Source organism: Salvia splendens, chromosome 8, assembly GCF_004379255.2.
Source record: "Salvia splendens isolate huo1 chromosome 8, SspV2, whole genome shotgun sequence".
NCBI lineage: Eukaryota > Viridiplantae > Streptophyta > Magnoliopsida > Lamiales > Lamiaceae > Salvia > Salvia splendens.
In genome coordinates, this window is record NC_056039.1 from 24,220,342 (window position 1) to 24,239,948 (window position 19,607).

Here is a 19,607-nt window from a genome sequence, read left to right on the forward strand (position 1 = left end):
AAAAGTTGATAATTGAAATTTCAAATAATAATAAAATAACACTTTCACACAAAACACACGCCTACACACACAGCCCCATGCACACATACACAAACCTGCACACATACACAAACATACATAAACCTGCACACACACAACATACCATTGCTCACAGACACACATATAGACACGCACTCACCTGCCCATACACATAACACACACTGCATAATTTTTTTGAATTCAAATTCTTATCAATTATATCATTTAACCGAGCAAAGCATTTGGAATTGAATTATAATTCAATTATTTCAAATTCAATTCCATAAAATTATAATACCAATTCAATTCTAATTCTGCGTACAGCACGGACCCAGAGTGTTTTTTTTGTACCATCTCGTACACAAGAAAACTGTAGTGAGGACTCTCTCCATGACTTGGACTCAGTCATCAAGTCTCCCCTTGCCTCTGGAATACTTGTACATTTTCACAATCAATTTATAGAAGAATACTTAATTCTTTGCAAAGCAAGTTCACACATAGCCCGTAGTTATGTCTAAATCGCTTTGCATCTTCCTCTTCCTGACCTTGTTCGCAAATGCAACATTCTCATTATCCTTCGACATGTCTCCCATCACAAAATCGGATGGCGGCCACCTCAACCTCACCGGGGACACCTACATTACCGAGGAAGGCATCCAAGTCACAACTAACGAGCGCGACCAAGCCCGGGGTGGTCGAGTTGGCCGCGCCACGTACTCCGAGCTCCTGCATTTGTGGGACAAAGCCTCGCAACAAATGGCCGATTTCTCCACCCACTTCTCCTTTGTCATAGATTCTTCTGGCAGCTACAACTTTGGCGACGACCTTGCCTTCTTTCTGGCTCCCTATGGCTCCACCATCAAGCCATGGGAAAGCGGTAGCGGCCTCAGCCTCGGCCTCGACAACGCCACTTCTCTCTCGGTGTTGGACACCTTCGTCGCGGTGCAGTTCGACACGTACCCCAATCCTGTCATCGACCTGCCTTATGACGGCCGTTTCTTCATCCCGCACGTGGGAATCGATATCGGTACTGATACAAAGACATGGTACTGATACTAATTCATAGGATTCCATCCTAAAACCAACTGTTGATAGTAAGAGCGACCCATGAGACTTAGGGCACCCACAATGGGGCGCCCGATGGCAATCCCGATAGCGGCCATCGTCCTCAGGCCAGACGATGCCTCCATTGTGGGTGCCCGCCATCGTCTGCGCCCTACGCCAACGCCCGATGCATTGTCCGCAGAAGAAGCATGGACGATGGCCTATCGTCCTCGCCATCGGGCGCCCCATTGTGGGCTAAGCGGATGATGGGCGCGGACGATGGCCTATCGTCCACGCCATCAGGTGCCCTATTGTTGGCTAGGCGAACGATGGGCGCGGACGATGGCACGCAGTTTTTATTTTTTATTTTTCTGAATTTTTTCTATTTAAACCTCATTTCTCATTCACTTGTTCATACGAACATCTCGCCTCTCTCATTTCGCTCATCTCTCACATTTCTACCTCTCTCGCATACCAAAATGAACCACGACGACGACACCACTAGTTCTAGTTCCTCAAAGTCAGGTAGTTCGACCTCGGAAGCCTTAGATGCAGCTGTTGAAGAGGTCATGGCAGAATGCTTAGTCGAAATGAAGAACGAGGAGGCGGCGGAGCAGATCCACATGCCTATTCGAGGTACGACGTGACCACACGGCAGCTCACCAACGTCTGGTTGCAGACTATTTTGCCGATCAACCACGGTGGGGACCGACTGTTTTCCGCCGCCGGTTTAGAATGCCGCATTACCTTTTTCTCAGCATTGTCCGGACGTTGTCGTAATGTGATGAATACATGACGTATCGGGAAGACGGCATTGGTAGATCCGGCCTTACACCGTTGCAAAAGTGCACGGCTGCAATCCGTCAGTTGGCCTACGGCACCACGACGGACATCTTCGACGAGTACCTCCACGTCGGGGATACAACAGGCCGGGAGTGCCTGAGGAAATTTTGTAGGGGAGTTGTGGAGGCCTACGACGATACATATTTGCGCAAGCCGACTGCCACTGATTTCCAGGGCATGATGAAGATGCACGAGACGGCACACGGCTTTCCTAGAATGCAAGGGAGCATCGACTGTATGCACTGGCAGTGGAAGAATTGTCCGACGGCGTGGAGAGGCCAATTCACTAGTGGATACAAGGGAAGCCACCCGACGATGATCCTCAAAGCCGCGCTGACCATCGGCTCTGGATCTGGCATGCTTACTTCGGCGTAGCCGGGTCGAACAACGACATTAACGTCTTCAACTCATCCACCCTCTTCACCGAGCAATGGAATGGCATGGCCCGGCCATCGAGTTCACTGCCAACAGGCGCCAATACGACATGGGGTACTACTTGGCCGATGGCATATTCCCACGGTGGCATGTTTTTGGTAAGACGATCAGCTGCCCAATTGGTGAGAAGATGGTTTTATTTGCGCAAAAGCAGGAGTCGGCGCGGAAGGATGTCGAGCGGGCATTTGTTGTGCCCCAAGCACGGTGGGCAATTGTGAAAGGGCCGGCTTGTCTCTGGTTCAAGTAAGTCATCGCCGATGTCATGTATGCGTGCATAATCATGTACAACATGATAGTCGAGCATGAAGGTGGGAGCATCACCGAGTGGAATGATGATGACGGTGCATCTAGCTCGTCCAGCACGGCGACCGAGCCCCCCGCTAGAGGATTACCGCCGGGCTTCAATGAGGTTCTATATAGACAGGCCTCAATGCGCAACCAACAAGACCATGCTCAGCTCATGAACGACATGATTGAAGAAGTGTGGGCCCGTAACCGCCGTCGCTGAGTTTGCGTATTTTTTTAATTCGTATTGTAATGTATTAATTTTTATAAATGAAATGAAGTTTTTTCCCAATTTTTGTAGTTATTTAAATATTCAATTAAAAAATGCATAGGGCGAGCCTTAGGGCGCCCCACCGCAGATGGAGGGTAGGAGGATAAAACTGATGACGTGGCGCTCCATAGAGCGCGCCTTAGGGCGCCCCATTGTGGATGACCTTATACAGTGTTTAAGACTTTCAGTTATCCCTTTATATTAATTAAAGATACAAATTGTTAGAACTATGATCTATGCAAAAATCTTATTACAAAACGCAGAGTTAAACATACAAAGGTCATTTTTAAGTTATTGTTAGTTTATTTTTAGGTCAATTTCGTAACAATGACCTAAAATGATCTAAAAATGAATTTTATAGAATGACTTAAAACTAATTAGTAATAACCTTTCATGTTTTTGGTTAATTATTCACCACCAGATTGGAAAATCTCATGGATTTGGTTTTCACTTGAGATCAATTTTGTTTTTATTATAGGATCCTATAGTGTTATATTTATTTTTTGTTTTATTTGCCAACAGGTACAACAATATATCTGCAGGCTGGCAAAATGATGCTTGGATTCATTACAATTCCAGCACCAACTTATTAAAGGTCATTTTCACAGGCAACAATAGCGGAATATTCCGACGGGACGACCTCCTCTACGTGGTCGATCTCCGAAATCACTTGTCGGAATACGTCACCGTCGGATTCACAGCTGCCACCGGAGCCTCCTTCAAGCAAAACAACGTCAAATCTTGGAATTTCTCTTCGACTGTTCTGGCTTCAGATAAACTAGTGCCAAGTCCCACCCCACAACCACAACCTATCAACAATGGCGGAAAGGAAACGGAAAGCCAACAACCTCAAGCCTCCAACAAAGGCGCAAAGAAGAAAAGACTGATATTTGGACTTGGTGGTGCATGTGCTGCCATAATCTTCATCATCCTTGCTTCCACTTCCACATTTTGTTTCTTGTCAAGAAACAAGAAAAAAAAGGATCTGAGGAGGAGCATCACATGTACAAGGGGCTAGACTTGGAGGAGCAGCAATTGGATAACGAGTTCAAAATTTGCAATGGCCCGAAAAAATTCTCCTACAGAGAATTGGTTGATGCAACGAATGATTTTGCAGCGTGGAAAGATTCTATTTTTGGTAATGCATGTTAATGGAATTCCATTTTAATGAAGGGTTTTAGTTGTATTCCGACTCAGGGAGTGACGCATAACCATTATGCGTCGTTAATAGAGAGACGCATAACCATCATGCGTCTTTATTTAGTGACGCATAAGCATTATGCGTCTTTAAAGACGCAACACAGTTGTGCGTCTTTCTTAAATGACACATAACACTTATGCGTCTTTTCCTAGCGACGCATAACACTTATGCGTCTTCTGTCGGGTTTTAAAACAGGTAGAAGGCTTCGCAGCACAGAGCAGAAGCAGTGAACCAAGAGAACAAACCGGCGGAAATCGTCTAGGGTCGACTTCATCCGACGAATCCCAGCAATTTCCGGTGAATTTCCATCATTTTCAAACATATTCCGGTAATTGTTCTTCAATTTAGCTAAGTACATCCTTTATTGCGTAATTTGTGCAGGTTTTCCGTAATTTAGAAAAATTAGGGTTTATGAAGAAATTGATGGGTTTTTGGTCGATTTTGTTGTTTTGTTGCCATATTTGTGTATTTCATATGCATACAATTCAATGGGTAGAAGTAAGTGATTCAGTTTTTGTAATTGCGCCCCTTTTGTTGCCTATTTGAATCTTGATTATGTTTTCAAATTGAATATAGCTTGTGGTTTTCAATTGAAGTTGCAATTTAGTTAGATTGTTGAGTTTTTACGATAAAAATTGAATCTTGGTTATGTTTTACAATATATTTCAAAAAAAATTTGGGTGAATGTTTTGAAGTAGATGGCATCTGCAAGTTTCGAAGAACAGTTATGTTATGGACCTGGGGATCCATCATTACTCTTTCATCAAAACGAACACATTTCAGCCTCATTGTTGGCAAATGGCACAATAAATGTTTTGAGAGTTCGTAGGACGGAGAGTAAGGTTTGGGCAGTGCCAATGCATGAAAATGTGAAGCATTGGCTTGATGTATGAGGTTTCAAAGGCGTGTTGGAATGTGAAAGGCCGATGAGGATGGGCAACGAGATTATAACTGCCTTGATCGAGCGCTGGAGGCCTGAGACACACTGTTTCCACCTACCAGTTGGAGAAGTTACCGCAACCTTACAGGATGTGCAAAGCCTGTGGGGTTTGAGAGCAGACGGTCATGTTTTCACTGGCCGTGACTACCCTATCGGATATGAAGATTGGCCTAGCAAGTGTCGAGATGTGCTGGGATGGATACCTGACGCAGAAACAGAAACGAAGCAGGGCGGTTTGTTAATGACATCTCTTATCCACCAAGCGACGATACCTTTGGGAGATAGGTTGCATGATTATGCATACATTCAAAGAGCACGTATACATGCTCTGATATTGTTAGGGGGGCTTATTATACCGGACACCACAGGGTGCAAGGTCCCTTTTATTTGGTTAAATGCCTTTGACGATCCGAAAGAAGTGTCTACTATCAGTTGGGGTAGTGCTGCTTTAGCATTTCTGTATCATTATTTGTGCGAGGCTTCTGCATGCAGGCAGAAAAGAGATGTGGGTGGACCTTGTTAGGGTTTAGTATACTGAAAAACATGTTTTGAGCAAATTCGCACGAATAGGAATCTTGCTTGTATACGGAAAAACTCTACAATCCACTTTTAACCCGATTCAGTATTATTCGAGCAGTTTGCACGAATAGAATCAGTATATTAATACATTGTGTTTACTTTTGCGTTTATAAGTTGTTTTATAAACATTTAAATGCATAAGAAGTAAACAAAGCCTAAGTCTTTTGCTTAGTAGACTGGTTGTGGGCGTCGTCCACTTTAAGGTAACTACAGTCGGTTCTATGCAATGCTTTGCAAAAGAAAAAGAAGAATTTCACAACCTAGATAGGTTTCGGCTACCTATCGTGAAAGGTTGCAATGTCAGTCTGATTATTTCCAAGCCTTATTGAAATAAGATGACGTTGGTGTGCTATAGCACTGAATGGATCTAACAGCAAGACGTGTCTTTATGCTATCTACTGAAAGACGGGGTCCATAGCAGACTTTAATTAATTAATGGGCATTTATATCTTAAGCACGGGAAATGAATAATAAATAAAATGGAAACCCGGAATACTTATAATTTCGGATTTGGATGGGGAGTTCAATATTACGTCTGTAGTGGCTGCTCGTAATATTCTAATATAAGCTTGTATTAAATTATGGGTTCAATTTAATTAGTAAAAAGCTAATTGGGGGAGCCCATATCCAAAACCTTCCATAGATCCCTGACTTGGCCCAATATGAACTATTATAAATAGGAGAATAAACAAGACAGAAAAACAATTTTTTTAGTGTGAGAATTTTTGTCCCTCTCTCTAATTAGAAGATGAACGATTTTTTCTACTTCTTTTCTCCTCCGTGAGTTCTTCAGCTCCTCCTCCGTGAGAAAGTTCTGTCTTCTTTATTCGAGTCCTAGTGTTTCGATAAGATAAGCCCACCCTGATGTCGAAATACAGTTCGGGACACCAGTCAGAAGATCTGTGGTCTAGTATTGAAGATCATCGTGGAGAAGGCCCGAGCAATCGACGATTCTTTGGAGAATCAACGAGGTAAATTGGCTAACTCCGTAGCAAGCATGTTTTAGGGATTTTTTGTGCTAAAGCATGTTTGAAATTCAAGTTATGAGCACGATACATGTGATAATTACGCGAATAGATTTTGTATGAATAATCTGCTAAATAGATCCGTATTATGTGATCCGTTAGATCGCACGCTTCCGCTACCAACCCCTATAATTGGTATCAGAGCCAGTTTTTTGCTCTGATTATTTGGATTTAAATTTTACGAAATTCATGTATGCATGCGTTAATTGATTGCGAAGCATGTTATTGGTGTTTTGTTTAATTTTTATGCATGATGAACTCAAGAACTATCGAATCAAGGAACTTGAATTTTTCGATCATACGAGACGTGCGATCCGTCGACGTTCGCGCCGAGGCGGATCGCACCATGCGCGATCGAAGTAGGGATGTCAAGACAGTGGGAGCAGGGGAGCTACGATCACGGGTCGACGCGCAGACAAGTGAGGGCTCGTGCGCGCCGCCGGCCAAGACCGCACCCCCTAGACGAACCCGCGTCGAGATCGACACGGAGGCTGGCACGGTGCGGTGGTTCGATCGAGAACTGGCCGAGACACCGAGGCACCGAGAGGCCAAACCCTAGGCGGAAGGACCGAGATGAAGCTCCGAGCCACTGGTCGAGACGTGCGCGCCGACTGGCGCGATGTGTGCCGCATGAGTGGGAGCATCGAGGCTCGGGAGAGCCGAGACTGCGACAAGCTGCTGGCCGAGAGGAGCTGCGCCACCGCGCAAGCTCCTGGCCGAGAGCACGCGTCGCCCGACGAGCCAGATAGGCCGAGACGGGTAATGAGGCGCTGGCCGAGAGCCAGCGCCATCCGTCGAGACGCCTGGCTAGATACGTCAGCACCCGATGGTCGAGACGCCCGAATGCAGGCACGCCCCTACACGCAGCAGACTGCGACGCCATGTGCGTCGTGATCCAACGACGAACTCGTCGGATTTTCATCGTTCATCGTTCGTGAGAGCCTCGTCCGATGAGATAATGATGAAGGATTATTTTAATGATTATTTAATTATTTTATTAAAAGATATCATTAAAATATTATTATTTAAGGGAAATAATATCTTTATGGAAGATTTGCCTAGATTTTAGGAATATTTTTGTTATTATCTATATCGATTGAAATAAATAATATTACTTTATTTCTAGATGATATGGATGAGAATAATTTAATAATTTCCTAATATTCATCTAGATTCAAGATAAATATGGAAATAAGATTGGAATATATCTTTTGTGAATTTTATGTATTATATAACATTTGATTTTGTATCAAATCATGGATTAATTAGATTCTTTCCTTATTAAATGGATTTATATGGATTTTATTCCTAGATAAATCCTAGTTATATTTGGAAAATAATATTCTAATTTTATCTATTTCCTATGGATTTATATGGATTTATTCCGAGACAAATCCCAGTTGGATTTAGATAATGATAATATTATTTTATTCTTATCCTATGAATTTATATGAATTTATTCATTGATAAATTCTAGATGGATTTGGATAATAATAATATAATATTTTATTCTTATCTTACAGATTTATGTGGATTTATTCCTAGATAAATCTTAGATAGATTTGAATAATTATAATATAATGTTATCTTATTCTATGGATTTATATGGATTTACTCCAAGATAAATCCTAGAAGAATTATGATAAAGATATATATTAATTTATTTTATCCAATGGATTTTAATAGATTTAATTCTATTAAAGACAAATCCTAGATGGATTAAAATAAGAATTAATCCATGTTATCCTTATCTATTGGATTTATATCCTAGATAGATTAGGATAAAGATAATATATATATAAGAAAATATTTATTTAATTGGATTTAGATAAACTTATTTATCTTAGAAATCCTAAGTAATGTATGATATATTCTAGATATCTATTATAAATAGAATTAATATTTTTATAAATCTTGGTTGGTTGGATTTTATTTATCGTATGGATTATGATGGAATCGTTTCTGTCTAGCAATATCCTAGAACGATTTAAATAATGATAATCCTAGATCAACGTTATCTTGAATTGAAGGATTTGATTTTATCAAAATAAAATCTAGAATGATCCTAAATGGATTTATATAGTTAACACTATCTTGATAAATCCTAACTGAATTTGGATAATTAATATCCAAGATAAACATTAAATAATTATCATTAATTATCCAGTGTGTTTAAATGTCATGCATTAAATGGATTTATCTGTTTATTTGGTGTTTATCCTTGTAAGTGGATTATCTGCTTTATCTGCTTGTGTGATAATTATGCAAAAACCATATAAAATATCTAAGCGATAATTACAACAAGTGCGTTGTATATGGTCTCCATCAATTGGTCTGCAATTTATGAAGCTTTTATTCTAATATTATCGCCACCTGCACTGTGAGGACAATAATCCTAAGAAATAGCGAGTTCATAAGGCAGACTTCTCAAATATAGATAGTATGAACTAGAATGTGGTTTCCAATATTATCGCTACCTGCACTGTGGGGACAATAATCCTAACAAACTGCGAGATTCAGAAGTTCACACAGAATTTATGAGATAGCTTGACCTTGTTAGCAGCACATGAGCATTGTTAAGAGAGTGTGTTGTAGAAATGAGACTCTGTAATGCTAAATTCGATGGTCGTGCTTAGACAACATTTGGCGGCCATGCCGTGCTGCGGTCTCTGGACTATTCGTCGGTGTTGTGACCAGTAAAATTGTAAGATTTTAATGCGTATTGACTTCCTCTGGAGGGTACAAAATTTAAATTTTACAGTTGTAAAATACGTAATTGTTTTGTGGTTATTTGCGATTATGTATTGAGCATAAGTATGTGATAATAAGTTTATTTGTCAAATCTTCATTATGTCATTCATATTTTGTCTGCAATCTTAATGGAATAAACTCGAATGCCAAAATTATGTAGACTGGAAATGCAAATGGATGAGATTCTCATCGCTAAAACCTGGAGTTTATACTCAATAATTCATGTCCTCCATTTCCTCGACATAATTCCATGAAGATTGTTCGAGAATGATTTTTGCATGAACTTGACAAGTTGTTTAAGGAATAAGGTCAAGCTATTTTCTTTTAAGTAGCACGGCAAATCTTGGTTAGTGACGATGAAAGATGGATATTAATAGAATCTGTCAAGATGATTCGATTGGAATACCCTAAAGGGACAGAATATTTTGAGGAATCTTTTGATCACTCAAATAGTTTCTGACTCAAGTCATCGCCTGGAGTAATAAGAAATGACTAAAAGAAGGTTTAACCGAAAAGTAGAAAACCTTCAGAATATTAGTCATTATATTACTATTAGAGGAAAGTAACATGATTGATGACAAATTCATCAAGGCTGCATTTTTCCTAAGTCCTAGTTCATTTGAACAAAAGACTAGATGTGGAAATGGAAGAGTCTGATTAGTCATCAAAGTTTGTTTAAAGCGAGTGAAGATGCTTTGTAAGTTGGATTGACCTCTTTTAAAGAAGGACAATGACTTACATGACAATGCAACTTCTAAGTAAGAGATCTTAATCCAGTTAGGCTTTTGTTGCAGTGGGAGCTTATAATGCTCAATTATTGTTTTATGGTTGATGATTAAGGCATCATAGTATTGAAACAATATAAGTGCAACAAGATTGAGTATGAAATAACACATCAACTTCTTAAACAATGAATGATAAAGTATTTATGGCTCTTAGTCTTAAGGCCAAGAAAATACTTAGCTATTGTTCAAACTGATCTAGACTATCAAGATTTTAACAATTTGTTTGTTAAATAGCTTGAAAGTCGAGAATGTCTATTTGATGCACTATGAGTTAGAATCATTTGATTCAGAATAATTATAGAAGTGCAACGTAGAAAGATTAGCAAGTCTCAATGGTTTACACCAATAAGAAGACGAGCAAAGCTTTATGATCAGTAGTGGGAGTCTAATCTCCATTAACGAATCCAAGCATTCTTTCAAAGAATGGGATAGTTATGTAAGAAGGAATCGAAGTCTTTCTAAGACAAGTTTGATCAAGTGATGAGTTGTACTCATGAAAATCTTATCATTGATGGGATAAACGTTAGATATAACGAGATACACCTTAAAGAAACTACCATCATCAGTACCTTCTACAAAACACGAGTTTTGGACTAGAGTGACTCTAGTCTAGCACATCTCAAGGTATAATGTTGTTCCAACGCATGTTGGAAAGGTATCCTAGTAATTGGAGTTGAGTACTGAGGTATGTTTTAAGGTTGTCCTAAATGATGTAAGATTATAAGTTCTGTAATCTTCAAAGATATAATTCTTGTAAGAAGATCAAGAATGGAACTAAAAGCCTAACAGCGTGATAACTCTCAGGACATAGAGAGATATCGGATTTTCCATACTACCAAAGAATCATACCATTAGAAACTTTTGCACTAATAAAATCAACTTCAACACCTAAGATTGTTAGAACCATGTCGTAGTGGGAGCGTTCCCAGGAACATGACAAGTTCATGGGTCTAAGAGTGTCGAAAGACTCGGTCTTAGATTAACTTGAACATAATCCATTTAACTACAATGTATAATTGGTTCATTTGGATATTCATCCTTGGAAAGGTGATAGATTCCAAACTAAAATCTTAGATAGACAACATGTTTTACAAGACTTGCAATACTACCTACAGGTTGTGTCAGTCAGTGGGAGCTAGTGCATTTGCAAGTGTAAATGTGGATCTCAAATGGCTAGACAATGACAATGGGCTATGCCCTAAGAGAAATATCATATTCTCATTGTTTTTGTGCCAAGATTTGTTCGATCCTACTGTCTATCAGCACTCACATAATTAGAATGTATGTATCATGATTGTCAAGACAGCTTTCTATTAATAGAAGTCTTGAAGAAATCATCTACATGGAACATCCTAATAGATATGTAATAGAGGGCAAGAAACACATGATTGGAAGCTTATGAAGACCTTTGTGGTCTTAGGCAAGCATCTAAATCAGAGATAAGTGTTTTGTCCAGATTGTCAAATGTTTGGAATTTGACATGTGCTCTTTAAGTGTGTAGTTTGCACAAGGAAGTTGAAAGTGCATTAAATATGGTATTATTGGTACTCTACGATGATGAAATCTATAAAAGTTGCAAACAACTAAGATTGGCATCTAGCGTAGGAAACTGGTTGTCTACCCAGTTTAAGATAAAGGATTTAAGAGAAACTAATTACATTCTAAGCATCTAAGTCTTTAAGATTGCTAGAAAGAATGTTGAGATTCTCTTAGGAAATCCTATATCTATACATAGCTTGGAACATTTTAGCATTAGAAATTCCATGAAAAGGTTGTTACCTTTCAAGATGGAATTGTCTTGTCTCTAGACAAATGTCGTTTGACGCTTAGTGAGAACAAGAATTATGAGACTAGTTCTGCATATAGATGTCTCATGTATGCTATGATGTGTACTAAGTTTGATATTAGTTGTGCATTAGCCTAGCAAGTATATACCATATTAACCATGGCAAAGGACTTTGATTGAGGTAATGAATATACCATAGTACTTGAGAAAGACTAATCGCTATATTCTAGTTTACCAGTCATTCATGTAATGTCCTTAGGGTTACACTGACTAATCTTATGACTAATCAGTGATCGAGTAAATCATCCTCAGTTTATGTGTTTACATTAGGAGTATACTCCTAGTAGCTTTGATCGTAAGTTTGAGTATGCCTATGAGTATTTTTACGCTAGCACAGGCTAACTCAAGAGGAACACGAGATCATAAGCTAAGCAATCACATAGAGAGATGAAATTAATTAAAGATCAAGAACGCAGCAAAGACATAGTGATGCAAAAGATATTATCAGAGAACAACCAAGCAGATTTTTCACAGAAAAATGCCTTTGTGGCAACATGTTTCAAACATGATGTGAAATGAATGGTAGTTCGATATATCTAGCTCCAATACCTGCTTTGTGTATAAGTGGGAGAGTTTTTGGCAGTGGGTATACTCGAAAGCATGTTTTGAGTATAAGTGGGAGATTGTTAGGGTTTAGTATACTGAAAAGCATGTTTCGAGCAAATTCGCACGAATAGGAATCTTGCTTGTATACGGAAAAACTCTACAATCCACTTTTAACCCGATTCAGTATTATTCGAGCAGTTTGCACGAATAGAATCAGCATATTATTACATTGTGTTTACTTTTGCGTTTATAAGATGTTTTATAAACATTTAAATGCATAAGAAGTAAACAAAGCCTAAGTCTTTTGCTTAGTAGACTGGTTGTGGGCGTCGTCCACTTTAAGGTAACTACAGTCGGTTCTATGCAATGCTTTGCAAAAGAAAAAGAAGAATTTCATAACCTAGATAGGTTTTGGCTACCTATCGTGAAAGGTTGCAATGTTAGTCTGATTATTTCCAAGCCTTATTGAAATAAGATGACGTTGGTGTGGTATAGCACTGAATGGATCTAACAGCAAGACGTGTCTTTATGCTATCTACTGAAAGACGAGGTCTTGATAAATATTTAGTTCTTAATCAATGTACGTTAGCATTAGGCATACGATATTGAGTATCTACTACTTTGACTTACCAAAGGTGCGGGTTTTTCGTCACCCAACGATCCAGGTATATTGGGTAGTGGTGATCATTATCTAGCGGTGCTAGGATTGCTATTATGTTGAATCGCACACGAGGTGAGTCTCGTCTGATAATGTCCTCAAGAGGAGCTTGAACAAGGTTTTATTATTCGGAAACTGGCCAGTTGGAGTTTTATTACTCTATGAATAATAAATAAGTGTTTCTTGCTAAGTCTACTCTTGTAGTTAATAAGATGTTAATTAATTAAGTCCATATCAGACTTTAATTAATTAATGGGCATTTATATCTTAAGCGTGGGAAATGAATAATAAACAAAATGGAAACCCGGAATACTTATAATTTCGGATTTGGATGGGGAGTTCAATATTACGTCTGTAGTGGCTGCTCGTAATATTCCAATATAAGCTTGTATTAAATTGTGGGTTCAATTTAATTAGTAAAAAGTTAATTGGGGGAGCCCATATCCAAAACCTTCCATAGATCCCTGACTGGGCCCAATATGAACTATTATAAATAGGAGAATAAAAGAGACAGAAAAACAAATTTTTTAGTGTGAGAATTTTCGTCCCTCTCTCTAATTAGAAGAGGAACGATTTTTTCTACTTATTTTCTCCTCCGTGAGTTCTTCAGCTCCTCCTCCGTGAGAAAGTTCTGTCTTCTTTATTCGAGTCCTAGTGTTTCGATAAGATCAGCCCACCCTGATGTCGGAATACAGTTCGGGACACCAGTCAGAAGATCTGTGGTCTAGTATCGAAGATCATCGTGGAGAAGGCGCGAGCAATCGATGATTCTTTGGAGAATCAACGAGGTAAATTGGCTAACTCCGTAGCAAGCATGTTTTAGGGATTTTTTGTGTGGGCGTGGGAAAGAATGCCCACATTGAGGCCATCCTTTTTGATATCGCCTATGCACACGCTGTATACCCCGTGTGGAGCCAAGTAATGTATTTTTTACATTAACTCACTTAATTATGTATTTTTTCGGAAATATTATTTATAGGTGGCACGGAGTTACTGAAATTGGAAATGCTCCACGACATTCAGTAGCTCATTATCGTGATCAATTATCACTGATTCGTCCTGGCCAGGTGAAATTTATTTTTGTTGTCTTAGTTAATGAATTTACTATAGTATGAAATTAATTGTGATTTTTATATTATTTTTTTGTAGTTTTTGTGGACACCGTATGCAGATTGTATCCTGCCTGATTACTGCATTGATTCGACTGCATCATTCCTGTGTGACACTTATTTGGTGTGCTGGTCATTTCTCGAGGCACACGAGGCTGGATGCGTTTGCCGACAATTTAACCGCTACCAGCGTATTCCTCAGTATTGTGATAGGATGCTACATAATGCCAGACATTTGTGTAAAAGTCACTGCCGTGGGAGGAAGGGCGATGATTGGGTTAAGGTACATAAATTCTTCATTGATGAATGGGACTTGAGACACGACAGGTTCCAATAAACTTTTGACCATGCAACGGCGACAATGGATGGTCGCATTAACCCGGGCTATATGGCGTGGTACAATAGGATCACAGTGTCGTACCTAGTTCAACCTGGGACACAATCAACTGATGGGATCAACGAGTCAGCCTCTTCTATTAAAAAAATGGTATGTTATGTTTTTGTATATAAAAAAGTATTTAGTTTGAAGTTTGTATAGATTGATTGTAATGATTTTGTATTTGTGTTATCTAGGTTGAGACCCTTCAGGGGATATGGCATTTAACCTCTGAACATGACATAGACCCCCGGTTACGGCAGATTCAGGAAATGGCTGCTGAGGCCCTTCGTGCGACGAACCATACTGATGTGATGGAGTTTCCAACTTAGCAACGGCGAAGTATGGTCATGCCGCCACGCCCACCAAATTCTCTTCATCATGGACTGCCGGGTGTCCGGGTGGGTGGGCACGGGAATACACGACAACATAGGTTGTCGCAGCCGTAACCTGAGTATGCAGTACTAGAGCCCTCGAATCCGGAATATGATCCCCTAGGTTGGTCTGTCTACCCAAGGTCACAGTCTCAGTTGAGTGGTGCAAGACACGAGCCCTCGCAATGGGGAGCATGATCATCATGTGATTCATTCTTTGGCGGTGGGTCTGATTGGGATGCAGCTCTAGCAGGACGTGATCCATACTTCCAGAATTATCAATTTGTGGATCCTGTGGGGGAACAAGAGGGTCAGGAAGAAGAGGGCCAAGAAGAAGAGGGCGGGGAAGAAGATGATTAAGTAATGTTTCGACCCCCGACCTAGGGATCCTCACGACCAACTGTGAAGAGCTCATCAATTAAGATTGGGAAGGCTATGCACAATGTATTCAGAGGATTTTCAACAAGGAAGAACAAAGGGAAAGCTCCAACAAGTTCACGCCTTCGGGGAAATAGGTTTTGGTCATATGTTGGTATTTGTTTATATTGAAACAGGTTTTGGTAATATGGTTATATTTGAACATTGTTGATGGGTTGAAACAGGTTTCGGGCATATGTTGGTATTTGTTTATATTGACACAGGTTTTGGTCACATATTTAAGGTGAAACAATATTCATCTGACATAACAACCGTCAACAAAAGTCAATAAAAATCATAATAACTGTCCTAATACAAATCATAATAACTTTCGACAACATCTCACAAATGTTGATACATAAACATAGTAACTGTCAAATAAGATCCATCAAATATGCCCCAAACACAAATATCAACATCATACATCCTCGAAGCCATGCCCTCTGTTGTCAACAGTTCCTGCAATTCAACAAAAATGTCAATACAAAACATAACAGATCTCCAATACACAACTCAATAGCAAATATATACCACGAAGTTACTGAATAGCATCGGCTGAGCAATTTCTTCGGTCATGCCCCTCTATCCCGCAATTTCTGCAACGGCGGGGAGCTCTAGGTTCATCTTCCTCGCGGACATCCATTTGATTAAGTATCCCCATTCTTCTAACTCGGCCACGCGTTCTATGAATCAACTGCTGAGGGGTGATGCACAATTTCCATGAAGGTTCAACCCAATAATCTTCGTGTCTTGGTGCATCAAATGAAATTTGACCATAGTACTGTGATCTCCATTTACTTAGGTAGTAGCACTCATCTATGAGGTCAATCATAACGTGACCTTCTGGAACGCATGTATTGCAGGCCCAAATGCCAAGAAAACATATTTGAACAACATTGTACGCCTCTGACTCAACATCTCGTTGTGCTTCCACTCAACAATTGTGCCCAGATTCCGTGACTGGAGTTCAAACATGTAGCTTGGCAACTGCCTAAATGATTCCTCCCATCCACCATATACAAACTCTATAGCCTTTCTCTTTGCATACCATGTCTTCTTATAACTGATTAACACACCAAATCTGTCTTGAACATCAGCTATTATTGAGAAGACCTTGAAATCGGCACATTGTCGCACATGATGTCGAATCAACATAGCAATCATTGCCGATGAAAAGTTAGCATGATCTCTGTTAGCACAATGGCCTACACAAGTATGTCGATTCTTCCACTTCTTAACTTCCCACATATCGTCATGCGAACTTTGTGTAACTGAAACCTCCCACTTACATTCCCTCGCCTTTTCAACGTCGGTGGTGCTGATGATGCCTGCCCCTGTTGCTGTCGTTCCTGTTGGAAATTTGCATACGGCATGCCACCTTCTTAATTTGCTCTCGACGACCTTAAATTGTTTTTTATTCCACAAACTCCACATAGTTATAGCAGTCTTCACATGTAGCTTGGAATTAAATTTTGTTCCCAACACAATCCGATGCGGCTCTTTCTCATCCCAATACAAAAGGTTGTGTTCATTATCAACAACATCATCAGATACTCCAGACGGACGACTTGGTAATTCACGAAAGAATCTAAACCCCCTAGGATTGTATTCCGGAAGTGGTTGTTCACCTTGCATAACAGGTTTACATGCTACTATCTCATCATCAGAACTACCATCAACATCATCAGCACCATCACCATCACTAAGATCGGGGTCTAGCTCTGTCTCAGATAGTGGCGCTGGCTCAACAAGATCATCTGCAACATGTACCTCATCATTCAATCCACCACCAACATCAGCAACATCTACAACATCTATCTGCTCATTCGTACTACGATAAAAGCTCATATGCTCCATCCTCGCAGATGATCCAATACCACAGTCAAATCTCATTTGTTCAACCCTCGCAGATGATCCAATACCATAATCTACAACTGGTGGATTTCTGAACTCCTCACAGGTGAATACTCAACAAATAATTCAATACACCCACTTAAATTTTGAGCATTGTTGAACATAAACCTCACACTTTCATCATTGCAAATCACAGAACATGTATAACTCATACCGGAAGCAAAGACTATACATTGTCTCCATAATAATTCAATTGTGTGTTGGTTCATATCTATTCTCATCGCATCACAGATCATTGCTACCAATTCAGAATAAGAAACACATGAATTTAATATGATGGAGCTCCTCGCACGAGGTGGTTCATAACCAATACCCATATGTGGTAGTTGAACTACTCTACCATCCCAATACAAACTCACAAATACTTGCATGATTTCTGCATCAAAAACATTTCAAAAAACAACAATTATGGACATTTTTCCTACAAGCCCTAATTTAATAAATTGGGTAAAACAAACAAATGAAAGCAAAATAAACATGAATAATGATGAATGTACCTAAATTGAAGAACAATTACCGGATCTTATGGAGAAAACGTTGGAAATTGCCGAAAATCGAGAGAGGAATTGAAAGTGTATTCTGTACGCTACTTCTGCCTTACGTGGTCTGTTAAACCTGACTGAAAGACGCATAAGGGTTATGCGTCATTACACTAAGACGCATAATGGTTATGCGTCTTTATCGACGCATAATGGTTGTGCGTCATTATCCAAAGAAGCACAAGGGTTGTGCGTTTCATTAATAAAGACGCATAACGGTTATGCGTCACTCCCTAAGTCGGAAGACAACTACACTCTTTCATTAAAATGAAATTTTATTACTAGCCTAGAACAAAAATAGAAAGAACTCTTTGCAGCGGAGAATAAGCTAGGCGAAGGTGGTTTTGGTAGCGTATACAAAGGCTTCTTGCCAGCAATGAATATTTGGATTGCGGTGAAAAAGGTGTCTGAGGGCTCGAAGCAAGGCCGGAAAGAGTACGAATCGGAAGTGAAGATCATCAGCCAGATGAGGCACAAGAACCTTGTGGAACTCATGGGGTGGTGCCATAGAAGCGCGGAGCTTCTACTAGTCAACGAGTTCATGCCCAACGGGAGCTTGGACTATCATTTGTTCAAAAACGAATCATCCGTCCTTACATTCGAAAAGAGGTACAGAATTGCAGAAGGGGTAGCTTCTGCAATTTTGTACCTCCATGAAGTCCAGTCAAGGAAATACGTGGTCCACAGGGATGTCAAAGTGAGCAACGTGATGCTCGATCACAACTTCAACGCGAAGCTCGGGGACTTTGGATTAGCCCGCCTCGTTGATCATGATAAAGACCTCCATTCCACCGTTCCTGCAGGGACCATCGGGTACATTGCGCCCGAGTACTCGGCCACGGGCAAGGCGAGCAAGGAAACAGACATCTTCAGCTTCGGGATCGTGTTGCTCGAAACAGCCTGTGGGAGGAAGCCGGTGGATCACAGGCTCCCCGGAGAAAAAGTGTTGTTGATGGAGTGGGTGTGGGGCCTGTACGAGTCCGGGAAGGTGCTCGATGCAGCGGATCCGAGGCTTTGCTTTTCGAGACTTGAGGTGCAGAAGATAGAGCGGTTGATGGTGGTGGGGTTGTGGTGTGTGCATCCGCGGAGCGGGAGGAGGCCGACGATAAGGCAGGTGGTGCGGGCGCTTACGTCCGAGGATCCGCTGCCGAGCCTGCCTCTAGCAATGCCGAAGGCTGTTTATGATGATAACGCTGCTTCGGCATCGGCATCGGCATTGCCATCTCAAGTAGCTACCACGAATTCGAGTAGTCATGTGGTTATCAGAGGTTCTTCGAGTTTAACCATATCTTCTGGAGGTTTTGCCTCCGATTTGTTGCCCAGTTAGTAATTGAGAGCCTTCACTGTTGTCAAAATAACTACTGGTGATGGATTGTCAATTTATTTAGCCTCTTGTTTTTGTTATTTTTCTTGTTTTGTGTTTTTTTTTCCTTTTTCATTTCATCTTCGTGCCTAAATTTGTGTTGGTGCGATGACAAGTTCTGCTCTAATTTTATTCCTTTAAGAATGAGAATTCTTGAGATGAAGAACTATTGATGCGTGTATAATACTCTTTCCGTCCCAACTAAGTTGAGTTACGTTCCTTTTTGGGATGTCGCAACTAAGTTGAGTCATTTATCCTTTTGACGAAAAACAAATAATCTAATAACTC

The 19,607-nt window shown here is 40.2% G+C and overlaps 1 protein-coding gene across 1 annotated transcript; it reads left to right on the plus strand.

The window, feature by feature from the left end:
* Positions 1 to 528: 528 nt before the first annotated feature.
* Positions 529 to 19,283, plus strand: LOC121745945 (L-type lectin-domain containing receptor kinase IX.1-like). The gene is made up of 4 exons (XM_042139889.1): positions 529 to 1,064; positions 3,419 to 3,677; positions 3,863 to 4,012; positions 18,258 to 19,283. The coding sequence occupies exons 1-4, from the start codon at positions 529 to 531 to the stop codon at positions 19,281 to 19,283; spliced, it is 1,971 nt and encodes a 656-aa protein (XP_041995823.1).
* Positions 19,284 to 19,607: the final 324 nt, after the last annotated feature.

What these genes read in the sequence shown, in the direction of transcription:
- LOC121745945 (XM_042139889.1), top strand. Translation starts at nt 529, where the DNA reads ATGTCTAAATCGCTTTGCATCTTCCTCTTCCTGACCTTGTTCGCAAAT. An exon ending in GGTACTGATACAAAGACATG is followed by an intron (nt 1,065 to 3,418) that starts GTACTGATACTA and finishes ATTTGCCAACAG; the next exon opens with GTACAACAATATATCTGCAG. An exon ending in ATGCAACGAATGATTTTGCA is followed by an intron (nt 4,013 to 18,257) that starts GCGTGGAAAGAT and finishes GAACAAAAATAG; the next exon opens with AAAGAACTCTTTGCAGCGGA.